We start from the raw sequence: 27,693 nt of genomic DNA, 5'->3' as shown, positions 1-27,693 counted from the left end.
TTAGGTTGTATTTTCAATCTCCGATCTTTTCACCACCTCACCCATCTTCCCTATAGGTCAACATGTCTGGCATCAACCCTGGAGACGAGGCAAGTTTGTCAAACAGCCCAGAGAAGGGCAAAATAAACTGCGTGGTCGTGCATGGTCTAATTGATTTCACAGAAACTTGTATTTGAGTCCTCCGAGGCAGTCTCGGTTGTGTCGACTTTTGATGACCTCAACTTGAAAGAGGACCTTCTTCGCGGCATATATGCGTACAGTAAGTTTATTTTCTCCTTGCAGTGTTGTAAGTGCCGAAGTTTGTGTACAGACTTCGAGAAACCGTCTGCTATACAGCAACGTGCTATTCTCCCAATAACACAGGGTCGCGATGTCATTGCACAAGCACAGTCCGGAACCGGTAAAACCGCCACCTTCTCGATATCTATTTTGCAGTCTATCGACGTCTCTGTTCGCGAAACACAGGCTCTGGTGCTATCGCCTACGCGTGAACTGGCGACCCAGATTCAGTCAGTGGTTCTCGCTCTCGGTGACTATATGAATGTCCAGTGTCATGCTTGCATTGGAGGTACATCCATTGGCGAGGACATTCGAAAGTTGGAATATGGTCAACACGTGGTGTCAGGAACCCCTGGTCGTGTTTTCGATATGATTCGGCGCCGTGCTTTGCGGACGCGCAACATTAAAATGCTGGTTCTCGATGAAGCAGACGAACTGCTCAACAAGGGATTCAAGGACCAAATATATGACGTGTACCGTTACCTCCCTCCAGCTACTCAGGTAGTCCTACTGAGTGCGACACTGCCTTACGACGTGTTGGAGATGACGACAAAATTCATGACCGATCCCATTCGTATCCTCGTCAAGCGTGATGAGTTGACGCTAGAAGGGATCAAACAATTTTTTGTTGCTGTAGAAAAAGAGGACTGGAAGTTCGACACGTTGTGTGATCTGTATGACACACTTACCATCACACAAGCTGTCATCTTTTGCAACACCCGGCGCAAGGTATGCCTCCGAACAAATCCCTCTTCAGTGTAGCTTACTGGTTGAAATAGGTTGATTGGCTGACTGAAAAGATGCGTGCGGCAAACTTCACTGTGTCATCGATGCACGGTGAAATGGTTCAGAAGGAAAGAGATGCTATCATGGCGGAATTCCGTGGTGGCACATCGTGCGTCATTTTTTTTTTGGCTTGCTTGAATCTGGAAAAGTTTTGATCTCTACTGCAGTCGCGTGCTCATCACGACAGATGTTTGGGCCCGAGGGATTGATGTCCAACAAGTCTCCCTTGTCATCAACTATGATCTGCCCGCGTAATTAATTTTGCCTCGAGTTTTTTTAAATTTACTGACTGAGCCGCTCCACTCAGCAATCGTGAGAATTACATACATCGCATTGGGCGCTCAGGTCGTTTTGGCCGGAAAGGTGTTGCCATCAATGTACGTTATGTTCTTCATCACGCCCGCTTGATATTCTCATGTTTCATTCGTTAGTTCGTGACTGTCGACGACGTGCGTATCCTGCGCGACATCGGTATGTCATTTTTTGACTGGTTGCCATCATCACTCACTCCATCCCAGAACAATTTTACAGCACACAAATTGTACGTTGCCCCCCTCAGTCGTTGCTTTATTCTGTCTTCATCGCTGATGATTCAATTCACAAGGACGAAATGCCAGTCAATGCTGCGGAGCTTATTTAGGAGTGATACGGCAGACCGCAGCCAAGTTATTACTTGCATTGAGCATGGATGATATTCAATGGTCTGCATATTTGTACTTTATGAGGTTTTATTTTTTTGCATTCATCCTTAGTTGTGGTTGTATCCCTTCTCATTGACTGACTGGTATCCCGCAATTTTGTATGGTCGTCACTAAAAGGCCGTGTTGTCATTGATTCTGGGTACAAATTCATGTGAATAATGATCATTGTATGCATGGCATTCCCATCGCTTGCGCACTTCGCCGTTGCAGCAGATGGCAGGAACAGCGCTCGTCCGCATCGCATGGATGGAAGGCCCTAGTTTATCTGTGCAGTACCTGAGCGCTGAGCACGTTTAGAGCACGTAATATTTACTCTAATTTATTTTCGCCCCTTTTCAATCTTGGTTGGATCGGTCTTATTCTTTGCTGTCATTCTTCCCTGTGCGGCCCTTTGTTTAACCAGTAGCCCGGCGGTTTCAAATTGGACTTGATCTTCTGCTACCTTGTTTTCCCCAGTATTGGTCATGTCAGATATAAAGCTGATGACAGAGTACTTTGAGTAGTCTTCTTGAATATCATCTAGAAGCGTGGTACCCTGCCGCTTGCCAATGACAGCATCCACTGGAATATTTTTGGTGGTATCTGCGCTGAGCTTGCGCCACATGATTGAATTTTTTTCGACTCGAGCAGGTGACAAGGGTGCATATATTTCATGTTGGTGCATGCGTTCCCGGGCCCACTGTGTGAGTAATATGTTGCGCGTGCATAGTTCTACTGCTGAGCCAGGGCAGAGATCAGCTCATCATCTTCCAACAGTTGCAGCTTCTGCGACAAAATTTGTTTGCTAATGAGGTCCTTCCCAGCAAACTATGTTTTGAAATCATATTGAGAGGACTCGGCTGAAGATGCTGCTGTTCGGTGCGCACGTCAGTACAAGCCTGATCGTGCATGCGAAGTGGAAGATGCTGCTTTCCTCGTGATCCGACTGGTGTGGTGTGAATAGATGAACAGCATGACTTATTTCACGGACTCGTTTGGACAAATATGATGAACCTGAGATCAATGACTGCTGGCTCCAACGCATCATACCTCCACTTGTGGCCTTGAACTGTATGTACCTATCATGAGATCTAGAAAAGGTACCTGGTACTGGTACTTACAGGCCCCTAGGGCCCTTGTGACGGGTGATTGTTCTAAAGCGGCTCAATTCCCGCGTGCTACTCGCCAGGGCCAGAGTATGTGTAGCCAGGCGAAATTGTTCGTCTGTTGTCACGTGAAGTCATGAAGTCAAGAAGGCACAATGTAGGGGGGTGCCAAAGGTGGTGTGATACGTACCATAGACGAACTCGAGATAGAACCAGGGCCTAGGGGTGACGGTGCCAATAAGTGGTCTTGGCGAATTATTTGAAAACAGCGGAGACTTCGATAGCATATAGCATGACTCTAGTCTATTTCATGCGGCCTTTGTGCACGATAAACAATACATGATGTTCATTGGCTGACTAGTGAGGGCGTGAGGGTTTATGTAATGAAACGGTAAATTATACGGGTACCATGCAACGCGGTACACTATATTCGAGTTCTATCATGGTGCCTGGTCCCTCTTTAAGTTATTTGTGGACAGAAGGGAGACAGGACGAGCCCGACGGGAGACGATGCGACGATCGCATGCTTTGACGTTCTGAAGTTCCAACACAAGACATTATAGGACAACCGAAGATCAGATTCGTTGAGATACCAAGATTCCGCTCCTTTTCAACGCGCGTTTATAGAACCTGTCGGAGGCATCGGGGAGTTAATCTTGCGGCGGCGTAATTGACCTGCACTGTCCAAGTACTGCCATACTAAGCAATGTGCGTTAGTTGACGAGTGAAGTAGCCAAGAAATATGGACACGAAGACAATGTCATGCCGACGCAAAGCCACCGGACCACTGTTTGGGACAAAGCGTCGGCCCCGACGACATAGAATGCTAGTCATGGTGACCTTGTAGTTGCCTGAGAGGGAACAGTTAGCCGTATGTCATCTGTACCGCCAACCGTTGGATCAACGCGTTTCTGAGCTAAAATTGTGAGCAAACATTTTTGAGCGCGCATGAGATTGCAGGGATGCGATGCAACAATCTCACGGTGTATGACGTTTAACCTGCTACAGCAAGAAATGGTTCAAAATTATGGGAATCTTTTGGAGGCCAAGATCAGCCTGAGCATCTTGAGAGCAAACGGGCGTTGGCCCGATGGGAGAATTATTACAGACACCGAGAGCTAAACATAATCAAATTCCAAGTACTGACTTACCATGCACACTCGAAACAGCATCAGTTAATGGATAAAGCAGGAGGTTATGAGGTCAATGGCACAGGTCGACCAATCATTGGTTCAAGCATGGTAGATTGCCTATACTTACTTCAACAGCTCAGGCTAGCCGCGACGCGATAATATGAATCTCCACGGGATATATACTTTAACACAACTTATGCTTGAGCTTCAGCAGGGACAATCCACCATATGGTTCTCGTGCTGTTGGCACGCATTATCTAAAATAAAATGTGAGCCGCCGGTGAAAAAAAAATCCAGCCAAACACTTCCAAAGATCGTGGATTTTACTGGTTTTAGTGCGGCCGTGCTAATTGGCAAACTTGAATATCCTGGAGAATTGTGCGGCCGAGAAGATCTTAGACCTTCAGGCCCGCGGGCACCAAAATTACCACGTCGCTGCTAGCAAATATTTGAGTAAATCATTATAGCCACAAATATTCACCACAGGATACCATGTGTCGAGTATTGGTTGGATGTATCCATAAATGCTACACCTTTTGACCAGTCACCACAACGCCATAGAAGGCGGGCGTACATTAGGTACACATACAAACAAACAGAGTGGAGACATCCAAAGTACTTGAAATAGAATTCCCAGACCGTCCCTTGGAAAATAATTTCGGATCATGAAGATACTTGACAATGACTACGTGACTACGCTGACCAGCTCATTCAGCGCTCGTTTTTGGATAGTCCGCAAGGACCATGCTGTTTCTGTGAGTGACGATAACGCTTCTCAAACCGATATGAAAGCCATGTTCCAGCGCCCGGCAGGGAAGCCCACAGCATTTGCGAAAAGGCCAGAGCCCCGCAGTCACAGCACAAACACATTGCAGTGCCATGAGCAATTTTGATCAACCTTATCTTGGAGAAGTTGATCTGAGCTGTATCATCACTTCGGAACGAAGATGAGGATAATAGAGTTGGTGGGAGCGCGAATTGCATCCGCAATAACCAATTTTGAGACTGTTGATATGGCGCTATCGGTGATAACATGACAGCTCAAAGCCACGTTCACCGACGTACGTCAATCCGTAAAGCAACTCATTCAGTCGCCTCCGAGGCGAAAGGGGTAACTTAGGCTATAGCAACGTTTCAGTACTAAAAGTTTTCAGCAAGAATTGTGGGACATTATCTGGGAAAGAACGCCGTTTTGAGTTCACCCCACGCCTGCAGAAGAAGAAAAAGGTATGCTGTCCCGGCTCCTCCGCGCGCAATCATCCGCACTTCTTGATGGAATTATCAAACTCCGTCGTCCTATAATGTGCGTGACAATGACGATATGATGCCGCTCGTAAGATATCGACAAGGGTCAGGGTGCACATTTGTTTTGAGCTTTGGTCCCTTACTCATCAATCGTGCGACCACTGCGGGATTGCCATTTCCATAGCTGTCTGTCTTCACCGCTAGACGGATGCCGAGAATGGATTCTTAGTCTTCCCCATGTCGGCCTCATTTTACTTGTCGTGTAAATGGTGAAAGAACTATCTCATTAGAATGGCCCTGATTTCAGGTATAAAAGACATACATATTGAAAAGCTCCAAAACCACATCCTGATCATTATGTGTTATTGGAGAAGGTGGGTAGCTGCTTGTTCGGCTGCAGCCACCGTCATTGATTCGCTGCTATTCAGGGTGCACAACTATTACAAAGGGTATGATCATATTCAGTGGCCAGAATAACTGACACTATCTTCCTTCGTAGCTGTGGGCATTCAATAAATCTGGTACGATTTTTGTTAGCTCCGCAAGTGTTTAATTTAGCTAACACATCACCTTGTGCAGCCAGACGAGGAGGTCAGAAGCCAGTAACTTTTTTTGTTTGCTATCTCATCAAGTGTCTAGATCAAGTGTGACCTTAGAAACTGCAAATTCAGCCCCAAGCATTCACCGACATGTATACCGCCACAGTGCACGAAGATGTGCTGGCAGTAGTGAGTCTTCATACCGCTGAATTCCAAATACCGCTAACTTGCGACGATATAGCCGCCAATACCCCCAGCAGTATGGTATGTCAACAAGTCAACTGCGCTGACTCTATGCTGAAATCCGCTGCGTTCAGCACCGCAGATTGACAAGAAGTGCCCAAAATGTAGTACACGCGGCTGAGCATTTTTTATGGACATCATCTGTGATACAGACCGACACCACCTGACAGATGTATTGTATTGCGATCAAAAACATATGAGCTGTACACATGAATGAGCGAGAATATGCAATAATAAGCTCGAGATGGAGTGGCTCAATCATCCACAATGTTATGCTTCTTCTTCAACTGTGCTAGTTCTTCCTCTCTTCGGGCTAGATCGGCTTTGGCGGCGGCAGCATCTTGTTTCGCTGGCATATGATACAGAACAACAATATATCGCTCTTGCAAATGGAAACCATTCAAATGTTCAAGTGCGTTTTTTGCCTACATTAGCGGGAATTAGATAGAACGAACCCATCGGGACAAGGGAAAACATACATCCATAACATCATCGAATACAACAAAGGCTGTTCCTTTCGTCTTTTGCTCATCCCCTATGCGTATCTGCCTGATGCTGCCATATCGCCCAAAGAGGTCGTACAAGTCTTCCCCGGTAATCTGGTAGTTAAGGTTTTTGACGAAGAGTATACGATTAGCACCTGGAGGCAATTTTGACTGCGGAAAGTTCAGCTATATTGATAGATGTAACTTTGCGAGTGCTCACAGTCGGTCTTGGGGCAGCCATGGTGGTTGTGTCGACCGAACTTGACAGTTACGTAATATCCAATGTTTCGCGCGCTCCACAATTCAGTGATCGCTACTTCTGGTCTCGTATCCCTCACTCAACCCTCACTTATGGTCTACATTAATTGCCTGCGCGCTCACTGTATCATTGGTTGCAATCCACCTGCCACGTTTACGCTTTATTCTTCCACGTTGAAATTTATTGAGTCCCCGATACCTTCGTTACTTACTTACATGCTCTCGCGTCATGCTACAGCTCCGACCTTCAAGCTTTAAGCCTGGTCATACACTCGCACCGCCTCTCTACGACTTGCATACTCCACCAGAACATTCCTATGTGCGCACGCCCTATGCCTATCCAGCGTTGGTACAGCTCTGCACAAAGTCACGACAATTGGACACTGAGTGTTTCGCTCGTATGGAAAATACATCTCCGTGGTGCCGATTCGGGTGCAGGTGCTTGGAAACGTCGCACCATCTGTTCGTCGAATGTCCTCGCAGGAGGTGATATTTCAACTTCCGTGCTTCTTCGAGAGGCAAAAACAACTACTCAAACAACAGAGGTTTGTTTGGGATCTGCACGGCGCTTGCTCGTTGACGATGCTCCAGTCTGGTCCATGCACGCATCCCGATATTACCTTGAGACTGTACCTGCAATCAACCCCGTCAGAACAAATTTCACCCGTATTGGCGACGAAAATTGCGCACATGTGGGATATTACGAGTCTTCGTTTGGCAGGGCAAATCTGGGGAACTTAAAGGTGTATCGCCAATCCATGGGTCGGAAAATCTCAGCGTGCTTTGATTTACCTACGCATTCACATCTCTATTCACGCTCATGATTCTTGTGCATGTCTTCTGCCTGCTCAATGAGCTGACGAGGTACTTACTGTATGTAGTGCCTGTATTACACTAGTAGCATAATCAGCCAATATGAGAGCGTTGGGGTAGTTGATTTGCTACCTGACACGGATGTCCGAGAGAGCACGCCCTCCGTCGTAAAGTAAAGAACGATATTCAATCTCGATGACTCCATTCAGTAGTAAAAAATAGAGTGTATATCTGACCTCGACTACCCGGGGGGAGATAATCTTCATTATGAAGATCGCACGCAACTGTGATGGTTTCTCAGAGATCAAAACAGGTGTAATTCTTACGCCCTAGATAGGAAGTAGAGTAGGGGGGAAATAGCTCTTGTATGACGATTGAGATCCTACGGCGAGAACGCACATGATGCTTCTAGGCGAACAAGCTTGGCAACCGATCAGGAAAGAACGGTACGGAAACACGGGCATACTGAATCGTGAGGTAAGCGGTTCTGTCTTCGAGACGGCAGATAGGATTCGACATCTACTCGCCATATATTTAAGCGAGTCACCGACTCGGACAGACGGAAGATGCATCATGTGAAATATGAACTCATCAGCCGTTCGACCGATGTACACTCCTCCACCCCCCTCACGCAAACAACCGTTGCAGCTTCTGTATCTACTGCGTCTGGGATGGTGCACTTGATGTCCTCTGCATTGGGACATGGACAATCAGCCGGTCTGTTAACACACGTCAGGGTACTTGGGCACAGGTATTGGGAACATGGAACTAAAAATATCAAGAGTTAGTGATTCCTAGAGGTAGTATATTGTGGGTCTGGATACTGACGAGCTTCTGAATGTGCCATCCATTGGGAATTACCAGAAGGTCCAGATTCTCTTTGTTGCTGCTGCTGGGAATGCCCAAACATCTGATCAAAGAAATTGAATTGTGCGCTCGCCAGCGGGAGAGAAGCTGCTAGAAGCAAGATCAGGCTGCGCAGTTGCATAGTCATTGAATTGATGATTCGCAGTCTCGCTGTCCAGAGGTTAGACGTGTCGATTGCCACGTGCACGACACGGTACACCTAGTTGTAGTACGCTTTAAGCTACGGCGAAAAGTTTATCCACCGACTAAGTTACAGAACGCTCAAGCCAGAAGAAACATAACAAATTAAACTTGAATTACCGACAAATCAAAGGTCATGAATTGGACCACATGTTGTTCTAGCAACCGGCATTTACAGTATCAAATATATGTAACTGACAATGTGCAGATAGTCATCGGAGATTTCATAAATACCATGTGAATGATAGAACCGGGCCAACCAAGTATCGAAAAGAGAAGACGGATGGAAGATAGGAGAAGATAAGTTGCGTAAATCAAATAGACTGCCCCGTAAGAGTTCCTCCCAAAATGTCCACCCATATGTCCCTATGTTGAGAAAGTGGCTATCGCGGGTTATATTCAAGACGCCCGAGGAGTAGTAACCCCATCCGTGTAGCGATTGCTAGCTGTGATGCCAGACAGCTGGCGGGATTCCCCTCGAGTAGTAGATCGATCTGAGCGGAACGATTTGTCTATCAGAAGAGGGGACCGTGTCAAAGAGGTCTTCTTGGCTTTCTTTCGAGGAGGGATATTCTCTTTAGTGATCTTCCTTTCGGAAAGGACTTCTTCAGAACTACTAGGCCACGACTCTTCATTATCAGAAGACGGGCTTGTTCGTCGCGATGGTGTAAGAAATATGTGCGAATCTTGATACGTGTCAAAGCCAGGATAATGCACTGACTGACGATCGTGAGGTGATGGCATCTCACGAAGAATTGCCATTGAGGTGGCACCAGGTTCAGCGCCGCGCTGGGATGACTGCAGGCGAGACGAGCGACGGAGGCTAAGTGCAGATGCTGAGTCGTCTCCCGGGGCATTGGTTGAACGTATCAACTTTGGCGAAGGTCTCCTCGGTGTTCGTCTATCCCTTGAGCTTCCCTGGATGGCATCAGCACGTTGTGCGGGTGGTGTCAATGCTATTGACGAATCGTGCAAGGCTCCGACATCATTTCCAAAATATGGAATGTGATGTTGCAATAGCGACATGGAGGCTTCACCAGGTAGGAGAATGCCTTCTGAGTGCAAGATGCGGCGCTTAGCCGGACTAAAAATGGTGGATTTTGAAGGCGAAAGAGGGCGTTTGGCTGGTTTAGCATTGGTGGGAACTGAATTGGCGCCGCTAGCTAGAAAATGCGCAAGCGGGAGGTCTTGAAGAGGACCAGTACGAGCCATCATGGGCATTGTAGAGAGCGTTCAATAAGAAAACAGGGAATGTTGAAGTGAGATACTTGATTGATAGCGTGGTTGGTGTCAAAGGCGCCTAGCGCTTAGCCCTCGCGAAGAGCCGGATTTCACAACAGCACGTGACATAATCATACTCGCAAAGGTAGTTAATTCGATCACTCTATGTATCAAGCAGGAACTTCCGCAAGCATCACCACATCGAAAACACCAGTACCCGTTTGGTTGGGGCGTCCCATGACCAGATTACCCGATGGCGTGGACAAGTCGTCAAAGTCACCATACAACGTCGCGTCTGAAAGGAAGGCGGCAGTTGTTTCATACGACGCCTTTAGAAGGGGCGAAGGGTTACTTGAGAGACCCTTGCGGTTGAATGGTTTGTAGGCGCCTTCGAATGTCTGGCCGTTGATAGGATCGTGAGTAAGTGAGTTGTGTGCTTAGCCGGTAAAGGGTCTGACCATGTAATCTGCAATGAGTTCCAGATGCCTCCCATCAACATCAATCTTGTAGGCGTCAAATACTCCACTGATCTCGCGTAATATCGCAGCACGCGCCATCTCCACGCCGAAAGTTTTGAGAATGGAGTAGATGTCATTGGAGTAGATAGTATCCAGGTTAATGATGTTGTCATCTGTTGCGCCTGTAAATTGCCAGATACCCCGCAAGTTGGATCCATTGGTAGTCAGCTAGATCCATGGTGTTCAGCTCCCAGCTCAGGTTGAACCATAAAATAGCGTACTCGTATTCTCTCCACTCCGCGTTCCTTTACAACCGCACTAAAGCAATCCGTGATGCCAGGGATCTCTCGGACAACAGTCTTCAGGCAAGTACGCTCAACTATGCCCACCAACAAAATTTTTGGAAAGTCTGCAGGAAACTGAAAATTTATGAGGTGACAAAAAAAATGTAAGGCACAAATGACACGGACCTCGAGCCGAATAGAGCATTTTGACTTCGTAAACGTGAACGAAGTTGCTTGATGAAAGACATCCATGAAGGCATCCGCTACGACTTCAACTTGTGCGTGAATGGCCGTCGGACGACCAATTTTGTCGTCGTCGCCTTCGCCATCATCTGCCTCTGAGGCGTAAGCAGCCTCGATAACGGCATCGTCCAAGTAATCCTTTTCACTGTCGTTGTCAGACTCGTAGGATGTCTGCTCCTTCTGCTGACGGGCTCGCTTTGCGTCAACAGTATCACCATCCCCTTGCTCGCTCTGGCCATCATCATCCTTACCACGGCTTGGGCCCTCACCCTCACCCTCGCCATCTTCAGCCTCCGCCTCGCCAGCGACAGGTTCTTTTGGTGCCTTCCCTTTCCCAAGCTGCGCTATCTGGCCCTTCAGATCTGTGTCGAGCTTCTTCATTTCCATCTGAATCTCCTTCTTGAGTATTAACGGAAACTTCGCTGCAAACACGGCAAGAACTTCCTCGGGCAGAACGTCATACTCCTCGGTGTATTCTTCCGCGGGGAAGAAGACGATGTCTATAATGAATTCGGTCCGACGTGCATCGCTTTGCACAGTCAAACGCTCTTTAACCGTCACATTGTCAACCAGCTGAGACAACGTCAATTTGCTAGCCCGTTTGCAAAAAATGTCAACGTCCAACTGGGACACGCCGGGCGCAACTTCCATAGTCATTGAAGGTGTCTTGGGCTTTTGTGAAGCTGTCATCACAATCTCCCGCAACCGAGGAATACCCAGTGTTACATTGGCAGCTCCGTGACCTACATCAGAAGTATGAAATTTCAGCATGTTGGAAATTTTATGACAAAAGCTGACCTGCAAAATGGAACGTATTAAGCGTCATCTGAGTTGACGGTTCTCCGACGCTAAAAAAAAGTAAGAATTAAATATGCACGGGGTCGGAAACTTACCCCTGAGACGCCAACAAACCAACAGCTTCCCCAGGTTCCACCAAACTTCTTAAATACTTGATATTCATGAGCAAGTTGAAATATCTGGCTTTCATGGGTTCGTATCGACGCTTGATCGTGGGGCCGTCCGTCGCCTTCTTATCTTTGTTCATCAATAAACCATGAGGGTTAGACTTGATGTACCGAGCCAGTGCTTCCGCAAACTTCTCTGACGTGCTGCCGAGGTATCGACTAGGGCTATACACATCCAAGGCAGGGGCGCGCTTCTCTCGCTCGGCGGGCGTGTACTTGTCTGGACGTACTTCTGATTTCTTCAGAGATTTTTTCATATAAGACACGGCATCACTGTCGTTGATCTGACCAGCAATGCTTTTAGGCTTGTACAGGCTAAGAAGGGTGATTTGGTTCCGGGCGATGAACTCGAACTGGTAGAGGTGCTTCTGCTTTGTAACGTCTAGGGCGTCGCCACCATAGTGGAACTGGTATATGGACGAGTCGCTGCCACGGACAGTGTGATCGTAGTGGACACGGATGCCCTCAAGGTGCTTGATGAGACAGCGCTGAAGATAACCAGATCGAGACGTCTTGACGGCAGTATCGATAAGACCTTCACGTCCAGCCATGCAGTGAAAGTAAAATTCTTGCGGCTTGATGCCCGTCAAGAAGCGACTGGCAACATACCCACCTGCCATGGCTTTCGGCTCGAATGACTTGAACGATGGAAGAGTTTTTCCGCTGACCATTACGGGTACGCGACGACCTTCGAGTTCCTGCTGGCCAAGTGCACATGATATCTGCTGGGCATTGACAGCACTACCCTTCGCACCAGACAACGTCATAGTTTGCATATGGTTGTCAGGAAATTTGCGTAGGAGACCATGAGGCATACAAGCGTCGGCGATGGATTTGGTTAGGCCCGAAAGCCTAGTCTTGACGGTAACATCGAGGCCAGCCATTTTGCCGTCGTCTCGCAAGACATCTTCGAGCAATGCCGTCAATGCTGCTGGAACTTCTTCCTTGGGTAGCTTGCTCAACGAAGGGAAATTCTCAACGGCACCGTCAAACCCAAGATCACGACCATGTTGGAGGAGCTCAGTTCTTCTCCGATCACCGTCAGGCGTCAATGCCAGATCGTCCATGCGACACGTGAAGGCCCGATGTTGTAGAAATTTTGTAAATAGCCGGCTGAGAACGCCAAGAAGCTTCCCAGCAACATCAGCTCCATACAGCTCGTATACCGAGTGCACAAGACCATAATCGGTGGCTCCGAACGCGGATTTGTCAAGGACACCACAGAGAAGTTCGCCGTCAACAAAAATAACCTTGTCTTCTGAGGAATGTTTGCCCCATAGATGACCGGGAACTTTAGCTTTGGAATCAAGGTTCAGCCCCTCCGCGTTGCTCGGCGTGATGTTTTTCAAGACCGTCGAGATCTGCGTAATGCGATTAGGGGCTGAGCGGGCGAACAAAGCATTGTCACTTACGACCTGCTTGCCTGTCCATAGCGGACGTGGCTTCCATATGGTTGGAGGTAGAGTGACCAGCCGTGATAGATGATAACTCTCATCCTCAGGACGGAGTGCTCCGTATAGTAGCTGGAAGTACTCCTCGCGGGAAAAAAAGGTGTCTTGACAGGTCATCCAGACCCCAGCAACAACGTGATCCTGGATGAGGCCGCGTAAGGGTTTACCAGATGTCGGGACCAAATACTGATTCTCAGTGTTGGCAATTAGCATCGCTTCCGCACGAGCAACCTGGTTTTCTTCAAGGGGATTCAAAACATGATACAGATTATAATTCGAAGAAGCTCACGGGGAAAATGGATATTCATTTCTACCCAACGAGCGGTTAAGTTTCTCATTGACCTCAGAACCTCAAACTATAATACTCACCGTCACCATCAAAATCAGCTGAGAGCAGTTATAATCAGGTCCAGTTATCCGGGTTGATTTTGGAATACATACCATTATAAGAGTTACTAAGTATAAGAAGATTAACCATTGAACCTATACTAACAATTGGAAACTTACCAGTTCGCATAATGCATCCTTATTGTCTTTTCGCCTCGTAAAATCCGGGCCTTGTGGCACATCATGCTTGGCTTGTGAAGGGTCGGTTGACGATTGAGGATCAAGATATCGCCATCCCGAAGATGCCGATACACCTTCTTATTGATCGAAGCCGTGCGCGTTGAGAGTCCGAGGCGACCTGACGAGCTGTCGCTGCCATCTTGAGGTGTCAGCAGCTGGTTGGCGATGGCCGTTCTCTGCTCAGGCGTGAGTTTTTCCTAACGAATCACGTCAGAACTATGGAAGTAGCGCAATATAAAATATTACCAAGGACTGTTTATGCCCATCTTCATACTCAACCATCGTCGCTCCTGGGTAACCCTTCGGACCAGTAATTACCCATTGCCGCAGTTCGTGGAAATTTGCAGGAGTCACAGGCTCAGGAAAGGTAAGTTTCCTCGCAAAAACAGGAGGGATGCCAATTTCATTTGGCTCGATATTTATATCTGGTGAGATGACGGACCGCGCTGCATAGTTGACACGTTTACCCTGCCAAGAAAATTAAATAATATGCACTAAGCAAAAAACCATGCCATACCATCATATGTTTACGAAAGAGACCCTCCTTCTTTTCGAGTCCCTGCTTGACACCAGCTGGGGGGAGTTTACCGTTGCGAATAGGTGTAGGATTTTTGTTACTGTCCATGAAGCTGTTAACGTCGGCTTGCAATTGAACGAGTCCCTCGAGTAAAGCACTAAATAAACGACGCCGCGTTGTATCGTCAACGCCTGATTGCTTCACAGAAGCGGCATGTAAGTCTGCGTTTAAATCACGCAACCTATACGATGTGTTCAAAACCTTGGCCAAAAGCTCATTCTGGGGGTGCTCAAACAACGTCTCGCCCATGATAGCAGGCGGTCGAAAACGCGTTGGCGGAACAGGGATCACTTCCATGAAGAACATGTCGGCAGATGCCAGTGACAGACCTGCAGCATTTAGGGGAGAGAAGGGGCCATGTCGGCCAAAGATGAGAGAACAAATCTCAGGGCAGTTACGGAAAAGAAGACGCAAATGGGCACGGCATTCTTCTGGTGCCATGACACGCTCGTTGCGGCCGCGCGTGGTCTTGACTTTACCATTTGCAGCACGAGGAAGACCGTTCTCTTTCGAGAGACGGGTAGCACGGAGTTCCTCTTCCTCGTCTGAGTATGTTGGCTCCCCCTCGGGTTCCGAGTCCGATTCCGAGTTTACGTCCATAGCATTCAAAGGTTCGGTGCGAGATTTTGAAGCATCTGTAGCTTGCTGCTGGAACAAGAGGACATCTGGTCTTTTAAGGCTGATAGCTCGATGCTGGTTTTTTTGCTTGACGGAGAGATCATATTCAATTATTTTAGTGAATCCCTCCTTGCGGAACGTATAGGCGAAGCTGTTATCTTGCTAAGCCCAGATTTGACATACAGCGAAAACAGCTAACTCACGCGCCACAACCTTCATTGCTACATTTTTTGGTGATAGTTGTCCTCAGAAACTCTTGAATGAGATCTTTCCGGGCCTGATAGACAAGACTGTCCTTGTAGTGATCTCGCTTGCTGCTGGAGGCCTTGCTGAGATGCACCATAACGAATAAGTTAACACGGGATTCCAATTCAGAAATAGTTTCGTCGCGACTGTCTTCGTCGTCGTCACTGGCCGTGTGTAAGGTGATATTGTCTACATCGAGAGCAGCCTCCAGGAGACCATGTTCCAGCAGGCGGAGTTTGGCGACATATTTGCAGATCTGGTGAGGAATGCTTCAGTCAAGGAGAATGAGCGGAAGAGCATGTGCGTACCACCGATCGACTCAGTTTGAATCTATGACAAAACAAACATGTTGCGCGAAGAATGTTGTACATGTTCACAATGAACAAAGGGTGGTACACAGGGGCAGGCAGCTCAATGTGACCAAAGTGGCCTGGGCACGTGAAGTAAGTTAAGTGACATGTTGCACAGCTGGATGTAAAGCGTCAGCGCACCTGTGCCAAGACCACCAAGAGTTAGGTACTCACATGTCCTGACGATCGCTGGGACCAAGCGCGGGATCATACAGGCCACCGATGTTCGGCCTGTTCAAATCATCCAACAATACTGGGTTCAAAATCTGCTTGACTGATATCCTCCGAATGTCCTCCGTTGACAGGAATGAAAAAGAGATGCTTGAGATGGTAGACGGAATGGAATGTGATATGTTCATGGCGGACGCAATAGTGGTTGTTCACTGTTGCACTTTTAGATGTTCCGAGAGAATATCATATAAAGCTAGTACATTCCCAAGCAGGTGAATGCAACAAGCCTTGTACGATATGAGACGCGATCGACATCGACTGAGTTTTTTCTCCCTTCTAATTTGAGAGAGTCACGTGCTGACTACAAACCAGACTCGCTTCATAATTCCAGGATCCTGGCTTGTTGTGTTCATCGAATTGAACGCACACTAGTCTTTTTATTTTACTATTTCGTGTTGGCAAATGGCTGCTAAGACTATGTGATTCTGCTGTTCAAGCATGACCATCGACTCGTAGACGTCCATCTTGGCTAACCTTAGCCAAGTAGTGACAGAACAGAAATCTGTTATAGGTTCGAAACTTGCTCGAGCTCAACAATCTCTTTTCTCTTTTACAATGTTGAGTCACGGGTATATCTTAAGTAGTCATAGGCAACTGACACCAGAACAGGATAGAAATCTGCTCCCTTGGGTGGTACGGATTCGAAACCTGCCAACAAATCATTTTCCCTATTATCATACTGACATTCACTCTTCGACAGTTCTTCGGAGGTTCATCTCAGCTTCGAAAGCGTCTTGGCCAAAGTGATTACCACAACAAAATCGAAATCTGTTTCTCTTGAACTGCGCAGGTTTGAAACCTGCCGACGACGAGGTTTTTTCCATCAGAACACGCCTTGACATTTCCCCATAAATGCTTTCGTCCGATCTTCATCTTAACTGATGTTGGCTAGGTCACCAGGTGGTTGCCACAATAGAATCGAAATCTTGAATTGCGCAGGTTCGAAACCTGCCGACAACATTTTTGCGGTGTATAGATCCTCCATTTTAACGCCGAAACCTCCTCTTTCAGTCCATGAGAAGGAATTCACCTTCACGCCTCGCGAGGGTCGTCTCAGAAACATAAGTTATATCCCCGAGGTGGGTACGTGCAACCTAGATTCTCGACAGACTGACCGTTTTGAAATTGTCAAGATTCACCACCAAACGAAAAGTGTTAATGGGGCCATGGCCAGAAGTCAGAAGAATACGTGCAAGCTAAGGAAGGAGTGAATCTGACAGTCAGGAAAATGATGTAGTAACCTCCCCACCTTTAGCTTTCAAGTAATCCTCGGTCGCATTGAGCCAACCACCACAGGAGTGTCCATCGATGAGGCTTCAGCGAGGCTGGAAGAATCACATAAAGGTGGTAGACCGAGCCATATCGTTCTGTTGTGTGTAGTAACTTTGTGTGTTGAGAAATGTTTTATTTCCGGTTGTCGCGGCAAGACCCGGACACTGGACAGAGATGTCAACAGAGGTCAATGCGAAACTCCAGAACACTCCATAACGGAAAGCTCAAGACGCCATTCTTGACAGCACGGTGCAGAATATGAAAGTGCGATAAATACATTAACGCATGGTACCGCTACGCTTGAAACCTGTTCGGCTTTGACCACTATTCTTCTGCGCCTCGCTTACTAGCTCTGCGATCAACTTGTTGTAGGTCTCCGAGTCCTGCTGGAGAGCATCGCGAGTTTGTAGAAGGTGTGTAAGTAGAGATGAGGCATTGGTTGTCTCTGTCCGGAGATCTACCAGACACCGTTCAAGTTTTGCCAAGGGTAAGAGGGTTAATTGATCTGCTTGGCGACATATCATCGGTCAGATCACAACTAGAGGAAATAAACACACTTGTATCAAGCTTGAGTAGTTCCTCTACTTTGTTGTCATCTAGTTGGGGTTTGGGTCCAATACCGAGCTGTGATATGATTGGTCCTGCCCGCGTAGACGGTTGTGGGGTGCCCATTCGAGGCGTCCCTGCGCGAGAATTGGTTCTAGACGATGGGGCACTCTGCAGTGGACCATTGCGGGGCCCCGGGGGTGCAGACATCGGTCGCGTTGATATATGTAGTGGAGGAAGGGGCTTGCCACTTGCGTGCGGTAATATTTCATCCAAGTTCACAGGTAGTCCAAGAGCAATTAAATGTTGCTGTCGAATACGTGAGCGCGTCCAGTTGATGGGCTCCATGAGAGGCGGAGAATCCATCAGCATGGTATATAATCCACGACTTTATAACCTAGAGCTTTAGCATCTGAAGGGAAATATTTCAGAGACAACGAACCTTTCAGGTGTGACCAATATCTGGCTGACACCCTCTGCCTGTCTGATGTCTTCATCTGTGGTCATCGAAGAGATATCCCGAATCCATACGGGATCCAAGATGCGGTTGATCTGTCTCTCCAGGTCTTCTCCGGAAGGTGAGGTGGTTAATCTGAACGGCTCCCAGGCAGTATGAGATGGACCCGGTATTGGCTCTTCATGAAACGTGACATCTTCTGAGAAATCCCCAAAATCTCCATCCTGCCCGAAATCTGTATCGTGTCTGAAATCCCTACCGCCCTCCAGGCCCTCCGCTTCTCCAAAATCCCCAAAGTCACCAAAATCATCTTCCTGTGCAATAGATGGGTTCTGCGTTTGCGGTGGCGTATGAAAGTCGTCGTAATCGTCTAGTCGGTCTTGAGAAGGTGCGGGAGATGGCGGCACAGGCGATTCAGGTGAAGCGAAAGATGTGATATTTGCGAGGCGTGTTGCAATTGGGTCATCAAGTGTAGTACCCCAGACTGAGGCTCCAAACGTCAAATCTTCATCCATCATGCGCTTCAGCTACAAATTGTGCTGTTCAGCGATCGATGGATTTGGCCTCAAACTAGTTTAGTCGGTGTAACGCCAGGTGGATGTTGTTACCAGAAGGTCTTTAAAAATCATGATGGACTAACGTGACGCTGGAAGGTCTGAATATCAAATTTGCTCCTTGCCATGACTTCCAACTTCGAGCCAGAGCCTCCTGCTTTCGTCTTTGAAAGGCCTTACAATAATGATCATCAGTTCCTGTTCGCTTTTCCGAATGAAAAGAAAATGCCCAATGCGCGTCAAATACAGTTGCAGCGCCTCTATGATATCGTGAATCTCTGCGTACAGCGAGACGACCTTCCCCGTGCCAGACGTGCTTGGTCCATCCTAGCCAGATGCAAAGAAATAAATTGGAAATCAATGTGGATGCTGGGCATCACCTTGCTCGAAAATGATGTCCGTGTCATGGAGAGCAATCCACACAAAATAGATTTTCTACGGGCAATGTTACTCCAACTTCCGGAGGAGGTATGTTTCAATTTGCGGTCCTTACAATCGCGACGAAGTTAAATTACGTCCCAGCGAGAACGCATTCTCGTTGAATTGGTCCAGCACTATATTCTTGCTGGCAAATACAGAGACGCACTCGATGAGCTTGAGTTGTACGTGCCTTTCTCCATCGAAAACTCAGGTTCTGATGTTGTAGCAGTTACCTTCCTTCATTCCCTTATCGTGACAATCCAGTGCTCCACGTCTATGCAGGCTTGCTGTGTATTTTCATAGCTCAGCTTCCAGAATCAGCTGGTTAGTTTTCAAAGTATCGATCATTCTGGCGTATCGGTCTCAGGCCCTTGCTCCAGGCGCTAATGAGGTCGAAGGAACCACCTATGATAGCAACTCTCTGAGTCGCGCTCAGATCTTTCTTGAACATGCAAAGGCATTGGATCCCCATAATATTGTCGCAAGCGAGTTTTTGCACAAGGTAGGGTGTTGTCTGATTCTACCCAACCTGAGAACTCACCTTCATCAGCTGCATTCCATTTCTCAAGGACCAGGATTACTCTCTTTCGCAGGCCATGATTCTGAAGATGAGACTCATGCCAAACGTTGTCAGCCATCACACCCAAAGCGGAGGAGAAGTAATTTTTGATGGTACTCGTTCAACGGGTTACAAGTGAATGCAAGACCGTACCCCACGTATATCACACTATCAACCATCTGAGTCCGACTCCATATCAATAGTCGGTATTCCTTCCTCTTCCTCGTCATCGTCTACTACCATCGGGATAACTCGAGGCTCAACCACAAAAGGAGCAAGTTCCATCTGACTGGAAGATGGCAGCAGCAGAGATTCTGTTGGTTGTCGACTTGACATCGCTGAAGAAATGTCGGCAGAATCCTTCGCTGGTACTGTCGTGATTGAGGATGTCATTTTCTGATTGGCGGGCACCGGAGATGATATCGAGATTGGTCCAGGAGCTGTGATGTTTGGTGGTGTCGGCATGGGTAAATGCGTCGGTACGGACTGAGGAGCAGGTTCGGGTGTCGGGGTCGCTATGGTAGGATCTGCCATGAAATTCATGACATTTGCATCATATGTTGCAGCCAAGGCAAGTGATGTACGAGCAGCAAGCTCTTCGTTGCTTTCCTCTGCGCGGAATAGGGATAGCGCTTCCACATGAGGCAGCGGGCGGACTAATGGTGGACCGCGAGGATGGAGAAGAAGGTCAACTTCTTGTTGTAATTGGAGTTTTGTTTGCATTGTCTGCAAGCAAACCGGTTGTCATGTTGATAGAACAGAAAAAGATAAGCATTGCCTACATATTCATTGCCCTCCGTCGCAGTTGATCTGAGAACCAAGCCAAGGCTTCTGCTCATCGCACTCGTCGTCCCTCGAGCAAGCTCCAAACACATGCCATTCACTTTTGCATGTACTAAACTGTGGAGATGAACGTCTCGAGACAAAGAGGAACGTGGCATGGCTGTCAATGACAGTGACAAGGATAACATGACACGGCAAGCTAGAGAACGGATGGCGGGTTGCAACTCAGCGCCTCGCATAGTAACTTGCAGAGCTAGAGGACAATTAGCGATCACTTGGCTGGTCTTGACCTGAACTCACTGTCTAGAGCACAAAGAATAACCTTTTCCTCGGCGGTCGATGAACAAATGACGTCTTTTGATAGTTTAAACACCTCGTCGTCTTCATAATCTCGTCTGCGCTTCCTGCCTTTTTTGTTCTGTCCGGAACCCGTTTCACCTGTGTGTGAATCACACTGAGTCGACAGCACCGGCATGAGAGAAAGCATGATGGCTTTGACAAGCCTCGTGGAGCTAAGCTCGCTGGTGGGAGGGAAGCTATTGCTCAGTAGAGTTTGGATGCACTGGAGCAATGCACATCGTCGCTCTCTACAACATACGTAGGTCAATCCTTCAGGGTTGAGGTCTTAGCGACGTACGGTAGAGGATTTTGTTCGAGATGGTATGTTATCATAACAACCAGCCGGGACACGTACGGTGTCAGTCGATACTGAACGCTGGATCAAGGGCGTTATTCAGGACACAGTAAAATTGCGTTTCTACTGACGTTTTTGCCAAGCAACAGAGCAGATCACATGCAGAATTCTGCAGTTCGGGCACAACAGCAAGCTCCAAGGCTCTGACTGTTGCATCAACGTGGCCTTCTTTCTGGCAAATTGGTTGAAAAAGTGCCCGCATAAAAAATTACAAAATGATACCTCTTCATCAGGGGTACAAGCTAGCAGGAATAGACAGAACTCCATTATATGTCCTATAGGCACTTGGACTGGTCTTTGAACGGTCGTCCTGCACTCGTATAAGTATATTCTGCCATTCCGTTCAACGAATTCACCTCAGTAAACTGCAAAGCGCTGCAGCGCTGCATTGCAATCTGTCAAGATTGAGGGCGACAGCTAGCACTGGATCATCACATGTTAGTCCACTGGAGGGTAGGGAGCTGTTCTTCACTGTGTGAGATATCAATAAGAGGTTGATAGACCAGATACCAGAATCTTGCCTGGAAATGTAGTTCTGAGACCCATCGACGCAGCCCAGAGACACTGAAGGGTCTCATCTACAGACTTCTTCCACAAATTTGCGGCCCCGACCTTGCCCCCGGTGTAATGAAGAACAGCATATAGGCCCGCCGCATTATGCAGCAGCAATTTATTCGTGCGTTGCGGTGCAGATCCGTTAAGGATTTGATGACACATGTTTGTAATAGAGGAACTCGAGGCTCGATTCAACGAAGGATACAGAAGAACCATATCCCTCAATGTGTCCATCGCTAGAGCCTGACATCTTGCATTCAGACTCCTGTCAGTTTTATGAATGTCAATCACAAACTTTGAGCTCGTAATCTGCAGCCTTTTCGACGATAGATACCAGCGCCTGGCTAAATTTTGGAACGGTAGGAGTGGCTAGTTGCCTTTGGAGCTCTGGCACGTCAGTTGCTGCACTGAGGACATGCCGAAGATATCTTATCGAAGCTTTGAGCAGCGGTAGAGGTTCAGGTTTCTTGAGTGACATGTTAGGTATCTGAGTATCAGGATAGACGCATCTCACAAACTGTAAGGATGGACAGCGCGAGTCCTGCCCAGCTCTGCGCAAACTCTGTCATCGTGGACTTTGATAGCGATGAAGTACGATATGCAATGCATATGCCAGCCCATCGAGCTCCAGGATCTTTTGAATGAATCAAGGAAGTCACCCGGGATGTCCATTTCTGAAGATGAGGGGAAGGCGACAAGGAGTGCTCTGATAGAGTTGACAGCACAGATGACAGGTACAAAACTGAAGAAGCGTCCGAGGCTAACTGTAGCTGGAGCAGTGACTTCAACGGATGAGAAGTCATTGCTCGTGATATGGAAAGAGCGAGCAAAGCCTGAGGCTTGATACCAACGACTAAGACTTTGAAAAGATTGTATTACTAAATTTGGGCTGGAGCTTTAGTTTTCAACAATAGTAAACAGGTTCTATTACGCGTCGGCTAGTCAACGTCCTGATACAGGTTGCAACATGCAGCATTTCGGCGACCTCGACCCGGCCACCGAGGAACAACTACATCTCAACAATTTTGAGGTGCATCACATTGTTTACACTACACGCTGCTGACTGATGGTCGATGTTGAGTAGGGCAAATTCGATGTTAAAGAATTTGTTGGATCCATATCTGAGAGATTGATCACGCAATCGAAGGCAAGCTCTGGGCGTACGCGTGGGTATACTCTTCTTATAACGATGTCTCACTTTGTGCTTTGTCTAGCATTCGATCCCAAGCCATTTATACGAACATTTGAAGCAGTTGTAGACAAATTGATCAGTGTGCGCAAGGATGTCCAGGCTAAGACGGAACAGATGGAAAAGAGTGTCCGAGTGGCAGAAAGGGAGTACTCGAAGAAGATGGCAGACCTGAATCGAGGGTTTGAGGTATGTCTCTATGCGCAGCTGTAGGCTGCCTTGGTTGACTACCAAGCTCAGGCCGTTGGATCATCCTTTTCGACAATGGAAAGCAAGATGAACGAAGTTGGACGCACTGCAGTCCGAATAGGTGGCTTGTACCAATGTTCCCAATACTCTTGTTAACTGTCAGCGTCAGGTGAACAACTGGAATCTATTCACGTTGAACGCCAGAGAGCCCAGGCTGCCCACGACCTTATCAATTACTATAACCAATTTTCGCGTGGTGATACTTCACGTTTGGATGCTTTGAAGAAAGAAGGCCGAGAAGGTCGAAGTCAAGTTGCCGTTATATTGCGCCGACTCACAACTGTGGCTCGAGAAGTGGATCTTCCCAGTGGAGATAAGGTATTTTTTTTTTGCTGTCCTTGTCCTCCATCTAGTGGCATAACAGACACTCAGACCCGAGAGAACATCGATAAATACTGCGAGAAATTTGAAAAAGACATGATATACCTCTTTGACCGATGCTACCGAAAAGGAGACCCAAAGTTGATGCATGTGTGTTTCTTTGTCTTCGTTTATATTATGATATTTCTGATATTCTGTCAAGCACTGCGCACAGACATTATTAGATTTCAATGGTGGCGCATCTTGCGTTCAGATCTATGTCAATCAACACGATTTCTTCATGAATAAGGTTCGTGACACTGCGAACCACAGTGACGACCTACTGTACGTTCTCCGTTGCCTGCAGAACGTTTCTTCTTACAATTTCGCGCAAGGTGGAATACCGTTTCCAAACCAGACGAAAGCCCACCTAAAACAGAATCGGGCCTCGCAGAGTTGTTCGGAGAAATACGAGCAACTGTTGCCCAGGAATCACAGATAGTTCAGGCAGTATTCCCAAACCCACCATTTGTCATGCAAGTTTTCCTGCAGCGTGTTTTTGCTCAGTCTGTGAGGCAACGGATATTTACATAACAACGACAGTGTCTGATTTTCTGCAGATCCAACAATACATGGAGCAGCTCTTGACAAAAGGCTCTTCTCTCTCTGATTTGGCCTACCTACGGATCTTACAATTGGTCCATAACCAGACATCCAACCTCGTAGAAGACCTGAAAGCTCACGAGCTTCCATCTATGACACCTAGCAAATCATCTCTGGAAATATCAGAGTTCCGTAGGGTTCTCTCCGGTGCAGTGACGGTTTCCGGAACGTCGACGACATCCGTTGTGAGCGCCATGCTAGAAAATGCGATGGCAGAACTGTTTGTGCCATATATTGAGGGCCAGAAATATCTTGACAGAGAGAGCAAGAGTCTTGGCGAGCTTTATGCAGGACTTCTTGCGAATTTTACTCGATATCATGTAAGCATGTTAGATGTCTTTACCGCAGAACGTAATTCCTTATTGCAATGCAGATGAGAATGCAGAAAGTGAAGTCCTCGATGTTTGATCGGATGGTGGACAGGCTTGGAGCTGCTGCCGCGAACACTACAACATCTGGTAGTTCAAGCACATCCGCACAGGCTGCAGCGTTGATCATGCGGTATGGAGGGATAAGCTCAGAAAGAATGCAGGAAAAGAGCTCGGAAGATACCGTACGAGAAGAAGACGGTTTACTGAACATTGACGTTGCGGAGAAGATGCTCAAGTGGCATGCGGAAGCTGTTGGGAGATGTGTTGAGCTCACATCTCAAAATGATGTGTCAGTCCCGCTTGCACGACATGATGCTGACCTGACCTCACTTGCATTCCTGCAGCCCCAAGAATACATTTATCCTCCTAAGAGTGTTAGCGGAAGCCATCGGCGCCGCATATCTGGAGACTGCAATAGAATCGTACGTGCTTCACAGACTATACGATGGCGCATCTAAACCCATTGCATAGAGCGATCGCTCGTCTTGAAGTTGCTGACCCGAAGCTCGAGCCAAGTTTACAGCCACTCGAAGTGTTACGCTCAGTAGACCTCATATGCCATCTGTGGCAACAATATACGAACATGGCACTGTTTCCGCTAGCAGCGTCATCCGTCACTGTTCGGCGTGAAATGTTCATCTTCAACAACCAGACCGTCAGCAGAATTGAAGGAGCGGCAAATACGCTGATACACCGTATCACAGATGGCAAGTCCTTCCACATTGCCTGTCAATCCGTGTTGACCTCCATGCAACTTCTAGCTATCATAACTTGGCTTTCTCTGCAGCTCTCGAAACAAAAGAAGAATGACTTCAAACCACGGAATGACGACCTCTCATTTGCTCGTGTCAACACAGAACCTTGCGTAGCTTGTTGTGATATACTCGAGAAAGTGAGAGATGCAGCAATACAGAGTATTAGTGGCAAGAACCGGGAGACTTTTCTCACCGAAATAGGTGTCTCCTTCCACAGGTTTGTTGCAGTCGTTTGGAAGTCACCTATGCTGATGTTCATCAGGTTTCTTAGTCTACTACTTGATCATCTCCGCAGATATCCTGTTAGTGCGACAGGAGGTTTGATGCTTGCTAAGTAAGGGTCTTTACCATTATCACGTTCCCTCGTCACCAAAATCAATTCTTCTTACAGAGACCTCAAATCGTATCAGGATATTGTGGCATCCTTCAATATACCCACTCTCCACGAACGATTCGAGTTCATCAGACAACTCGGCAATGTCTTTCTCGTGCGCCCTGAGATCCTCAGGTCTTATATCACAGAAAATTACCTCGGGCGCATCGATTCCGCCTTGCTTAAGCCTTACCTTGCGCAACGAAGTGACTGGGGCCAGTTCGAGACCCGCTTCAACGAGAATGTCGATGCGGAGGATGTTGCAACAGATAATGCTTCCAGAGGCCCTAAAGATCGATTCAAGATGGCAAAGTTGGGCACGATGGTGAAGGATCTTGAAGGTCTTAAACTCGGCGATGGTATTTCCATGAGTATCCCCAGTGGGTTCACCGGGAGCTTCTCCATAGGCGGACGTGGATTGAACAATAATAGTGCTTAGTTCTGTGCGTAGTGTATCTCTGCTGTCTTACAAATGATGAGGCTCGGACTAGGAACAGGGACTAGGTAGGGCAATAGTCAGGAAAGTCACGGTGTACCTGGAACCGTAAATAAGAGAGCTCACCTCAGTCTGGGATCAGAAGACCGAGGGGATTATCCAATGGGGAGAGGAATTAATACGTTGATTGAGACAGAGAATCAAAGGTGAACACGTATGAGGCGTGTAACGAGTGATTGCCTATGTAAAAGAAAAGGACGAGTACGTATGAGAGTGACGTCGAGAATCATATTTTAATATGCTCGTCTGATGGTGATACATCAAATCGCATCCGACCAACTGTACATCATCTCCAAGGGGCAGAATATGGATAGTGAAGTGTTCAGTCTAAGTAGTGGTGCGAAATTGTACGAGTCATACCACATCAACACCTCTGATAACGTCATTCCAGTCGTCAAGGTGCTTCAGAACCTTGGCGCACTTGTTTCTAATATCGGCCTCTGCATCCTTGCCCAGTACAAGATACAGTGGCCATTCTCGACCTGCGGCGCAGCCCTCTCCCTTCACCACATCTACAACGATCTCCATAGCCTTGTCCGGGTCGCCTGGTTGCTTCCCAGCAGTCTTAGAGAAGTTCACACGGCCAACAGCACGCTGCTCGTCATAATCTGGGATACGGATTGGAGCAGTCCCACGAGTAACCAAGGATGCCCTCGGTGCGGAATGACCCTGGCTCCACGAGCAATACCCGGATATTGAATGGCTCCAACTCCAATGCCAATGATTCACTCATTGCTAGTGAAGCCAAGTTAGCTTTTTCCGGAATATTTTAGGTCAGCGGTTTACTCACCATGCACAGCAGCTTTGCTTGCAGCATAAAACCCTGGAAAGTATACTGAGTGAGTGAATTATGATTTTCACTCGCCAAGACATCGTGGTTACCAAGGCCCTACGGGTGATAGTGAGCTTCAGAGAGTTGGATACAGCGAGCTAAAATTATTTACTCTAACTCTTTCCGGCTTCCATGCACTCCTACTGCCGATGACCACAACTGTGCCATTGCGTTCTTGAGAATGTCCTTCAGCGAACAAGAGATTTGAATATTTGCGAAAAGCGCTCACTCTTTCTCATGTAGGGTAATACTGCATTGCAAATGTTGACCACCCCGAAAAAATTAGTTTGAAACTGGCGGAGCATAAGCGAGGCACTGTAATAAAAATAAACGATATGCAGAGCATGCGCAGGTTGGTGTGCATACCCTCCTTCTTCAAGAAGTGCAGGCAAGCCGTAGCCTGCATTATTCACCAATACATCAATACCATTCCATACGCGAGCAGCGTGATCTATTCACGCTTTAATTTCCTTTGTGCCAGCATTGACATCAAGCTGCATAAGATGAAGGTTTGGGTGCTTTGGGAAAGTGCTGAATTTTGCTCAGTGTACGAGCTGTCGCGATAACGCGATCGCCTCTTGCAAGTGCAAGGCCTGTAAGACGACGACCAAAACCAGAGGATGTCCCTGTCATGAAATGGGATAAATGTAACAATTCATTGTGAACGAGAAAGCATACCAGTGATCAACCAGATTTTTTGGCCTAACATGAGGATATAGTACTAGAATGCTGATGGGTACTGGAATATATGAGAATGTTCAGGTACTCACTGGCAGCCACTCGTCTTTTGAACCAAGAGT

The 27,693-nt window shown here is 47.4% G+C and overlaps 12 protein-coding genes across 12 annotated transcripts; 4 read left to right on the top strand and 8 right to left on the bottom strand.

The window, feature by feature from the left end:
• Positions 1–62: 62 nt before the first annotated feature.
• BJ212DRAFT_1447241 (P-loop containing nucleoside triphosphate hydrolase protein) lies at positions 63–1,705 on the top strand (the record flags this gene model as incomplete). Its single annotated transcript, XM_041338371.1, has 9 exons — positions 63–89; positions 163–259; positions 311–1,008; positions 1,059–1,174; positions 1,233–1,316; positions 1,373–1,442; positions 1,497–1,536; positions 1,584–1,606; positions 1,670–1,705. 9 exons carry the CDS (start codon positions 63–65, stop codon positions 1,703–1,705), a joined length of 1,191 nt encoding a protein of 396 aa, XP_041192544.1.
• Positions 1,706–2,085: 380 nt separating this feature from the next.
• Positions 2,086–3,138, bottom strand: BJ212DRAFT_1300088 (uncharacterized protein; the record flags this gene model as incomplete). Its single annotated transcript, XM_041332954.1, has 4 exons — positions 2,086–2,483; positions 2,796–2,824; positions 2,867–2,969; positions 3,042–3,138. 4 exons carry the CDS (start codon positions 3,136–3,138, stop codon positions 2,086–2,088), a joined length of 627 nt encoding a protein of 208 aa, XP_041192543.1.
• Positions 3,139–5,243: 2,105 nt separating this feature from the next.
• Positions 5,244–6,484, top strand: BJ212DRAFT_229279 (uncharacterized protein). Its single transcript, XM_041342703.1, has 8 exons — positions 5,244–5,491; positions 5,546–5,603; positions 5,658–5,678; positions 5,729–5,750; positions 5,809–5,820; positions 5,869–5,957; positions 6,010–6,032; positions 6,086–6,484. The coding sequence occupies exons 1-8, from the start codon at positions 5,467–5,469 to the stop codon at positions 6,130–6,132; spliced, it is 297 nt and encodes a 98-aa protein (XP_041192542.1). The 5' UTR covers positions 5,244–5,466; the 3' UTR covers positions 6,133–6,484.
• On the bottom strand, positions 6,142–6,790 carry BJ212DRAFT_1357484 (uncharacterized protein). The gene is made up of 3 exons (XM_041335777.1): positions 6,717–6,790; positions 6,491–6,667; positions 6,142–6,436 (listed from the first exon to the last, which is right to left on the bottom strand). The coding sequence occupies exons 1-3, from the start codon at positions 6,735–6,737 to the stop codon at positions 6,266–6,268; spliced, it is 369 nt and encodes a 122-aa protein (XP_041192541.1). The 5' UTR covers positions 6,738–6,790; the 3' UTR covers positions 6,142–6,265.
• Positions 6,791–8,138: 1,348 nt separating this feature from the next.
• Positions 8,139–8,555, bottom strand: BJ212DRAFT_1447239 (uncharacterized protein; the record flags this gene model as incomplete). The annotated part of the gene is made up of 2 exons (XM_041338370.1): positions 8,139–8,335; positions 8,396–8,555. 2 exons carry the CDS (start codon positions 8,553–8,555, stop codon positions 8,139–8,141), a joined length of 357 nt encoding a protein of 118 aa, XP_041192540.1.
• A 136-nt stretch (positions 8,556–8,691) lies between these two features.
• On the bottom strand, positions 8,692–9,922 carry BJ212DRAFT_1357480 (uncharacterized protein). The gene has a single exon (XM_041335776.1). It carries the CDS (start codon positions 9,833–9,835, stop codon positions 9,014–9,016), a length of 822 nt encoding a protein of 273 aa, XP_041192539.1. The 5' UTR covers positions 9,836–9,922; the 3' UTR covers positions 8,692–9,013.
• Positions 9,923–16,070, bottom strand: BJ212DRAFT_1357477 (beta and beta-prime subunits of DNA dependent RNA-polymerase). The gene is made up of 16 exons (XM_041335775.1): positions 15,769–16,070; positions 15,553–15,712; positions 15,202–15,500; positions 14,321–15,149; positions 14,050–14,271; positions 13,744–14,000; positions 13,678–13,691; positions 13,606–13,623; positions 13,526–13,546; positions 13,198–13,475; positions 11,714–13,146; positions 11,619–11,668; positions 10,764–11,563; positions 10,575–10,712; positions 10,294–10,521; positions 9,923–10,233 (listed from the first exon to the last, which is right to left on the bottom strand). Exons 1-16 carry the CDS (start codon positions 15,951–15,953, stop codon positions 10,006–10,008), a joined length of 5,160 nt encoding a protein of 1,719 aa, XP_041192538.1. The 5' UTR covers positions 15,954–16,070; the 3' UTR covers positions 9,923–10,005.
• Positions 16,071–17,089: 1,019 nt separating this feature from the next.
• On the bottom strand, positions 17,090–18,747 carry BJ212DRAFT_1357472 (uncharacterized protein). Its single transcript, XM_041335774.1, has 3 exons — positions 18,086–18,747; positions 17,655–18,031; positions 17,090–17,602 (listed from the first exon to the last, which is right to left on the bottom strand). The coding sequence occupies exons 1-3, from the start codon at positions 18,616–18,618 to the stop codon at positions 17,376–17,378; spliced, it is 1,137 nt and encodes a 378-aa protein (XP_041192537.1). The 5' UTR covers positions 18,619–18,747; the 3' UTR covers positions 17,090–17,375.
• A 33-nt stretch (positions 18,748–18,780) lies between these two features.
• On the top strand, positions 18,781–19,744 carry BJ212DRAFT_1481376 (uncharacterized protein; the record flags this gene model as incomplete). The annotated part of the gene is made up of 5 exons (XM_041340244.1): positions 18,781–19,122; positions 19,177–19,256; positions 19,304–19,398; positions 19,455–19,576; positions 19,625–19,744. The coding sequence occupies 5 exons, from the start codon at positions 18,781–18,783 to the stop codon at positions 19,742–19,744; spliced, it is 759 nt and encodes a 252-aa protein (XP_041192536.1).
• On the bottom strand, positions 19,625–22,529 carry BJ212DRAFT_228967 (rRNA processing/ribosome biogenesis-domain-containing protein). Its single transcript, XM_041342702.1, has 10 exons — positions 22,184–22,529; positions 21,961–22,131; positions 21,632–21,908; positions 21,467–21,581; positions 21,333–21,420; positions 21,182–21,282; positions 21,054–21,131; positions 20,717–21,003; positions 20,416–20,669; positions 19,625–20,359 (listed from the first exon to the last, which is right to left on the bottom strand). The coding sequence occupies exons 1-10, from the start codon at positions 22,466–22,468 to the stop codon at positions 19,805–19,807; spliced, it is 2,211 nt and encodes a 736-aa protein (XP_041192535.1). The 5' UTR covers positions 22,469–22,529; the 3' UTR covers positions 19,625–19,804.
• Positions 22,530–22,632: 103 nt separating this feature from the next.
• Positions 22,633–26,157, top strand: BJ212DRAFT_1505700 (exocyst complex component Sec10-like protein; the record flags this gene model as incomplete). Its single annotated transcript, XM_041341620.1, has 15 exons — positions 22,633–22,695; positions 22,750–22,825; positions 22,880–23,043; positions 23,095–23,164; positions 23,213–23,421; positions 23,476–23,574; positions 23,627–23,748; positions 23,799–23,973; positions 24,024–24,386; positions 24,440–24,726; positions 24,782–24,859; positions 24,909–25,144; positions 25,199–25,409; positions 25,464–25,526; positions 25,584–26,157. The coding sequence occupies 15 exons, from the start codon at positions 22,633–22,635 to the stop codon at positions 26,002–26,004; spliced, it is 2,637 nt and encodes an 878-aa protein (XP_041192534.1). The 3' UTR covers positions 26,005–26,157.
• A 258-nt stretch (positions 26,158–26,415) lies between these two features.
• Positions 26,416–27,526, bottom strand: BJ212DRAFT_1481373 (uncharacterized protein; the record flags this gene model as incomplete). Its single annotated transcript, XM_041340243.1, has 8 exons — positions 26,416–26,669; positions 26,704–26,796; positions 26,852–26,884; positions 26,944–26,950; positions 27,006–27,067; positions 27,123–27,208; positions 27,260–27,344; positions 27,445–27,526. 8 exons carry the CDS (start codon positions 27,524–27,526, stop codon positions 26,416–26,418), a joined length of 702 nt encoding a protein of 233 aa, XP_041192533.1.
• Positions 27,527–27,693: the final 167 nt, after the last annotated feature.

This window comes from Suillus subaureus (assembly GCF_016647635.1).
Source record: "Suillus subaureus strain MN1 chromosome Unknown BJ212scaffold_18, whole genome shotgun sequence".
NCBI classification, from domain to species: Eukaryota; Fungi; Basidiomycota; class Agaricomycetes; order Boletales; family Suillaceae; genus Suillus; species Suillus subaureus.
This window is presented reverse-complemented; position numbering and strand designations above follow the sequence as displayed.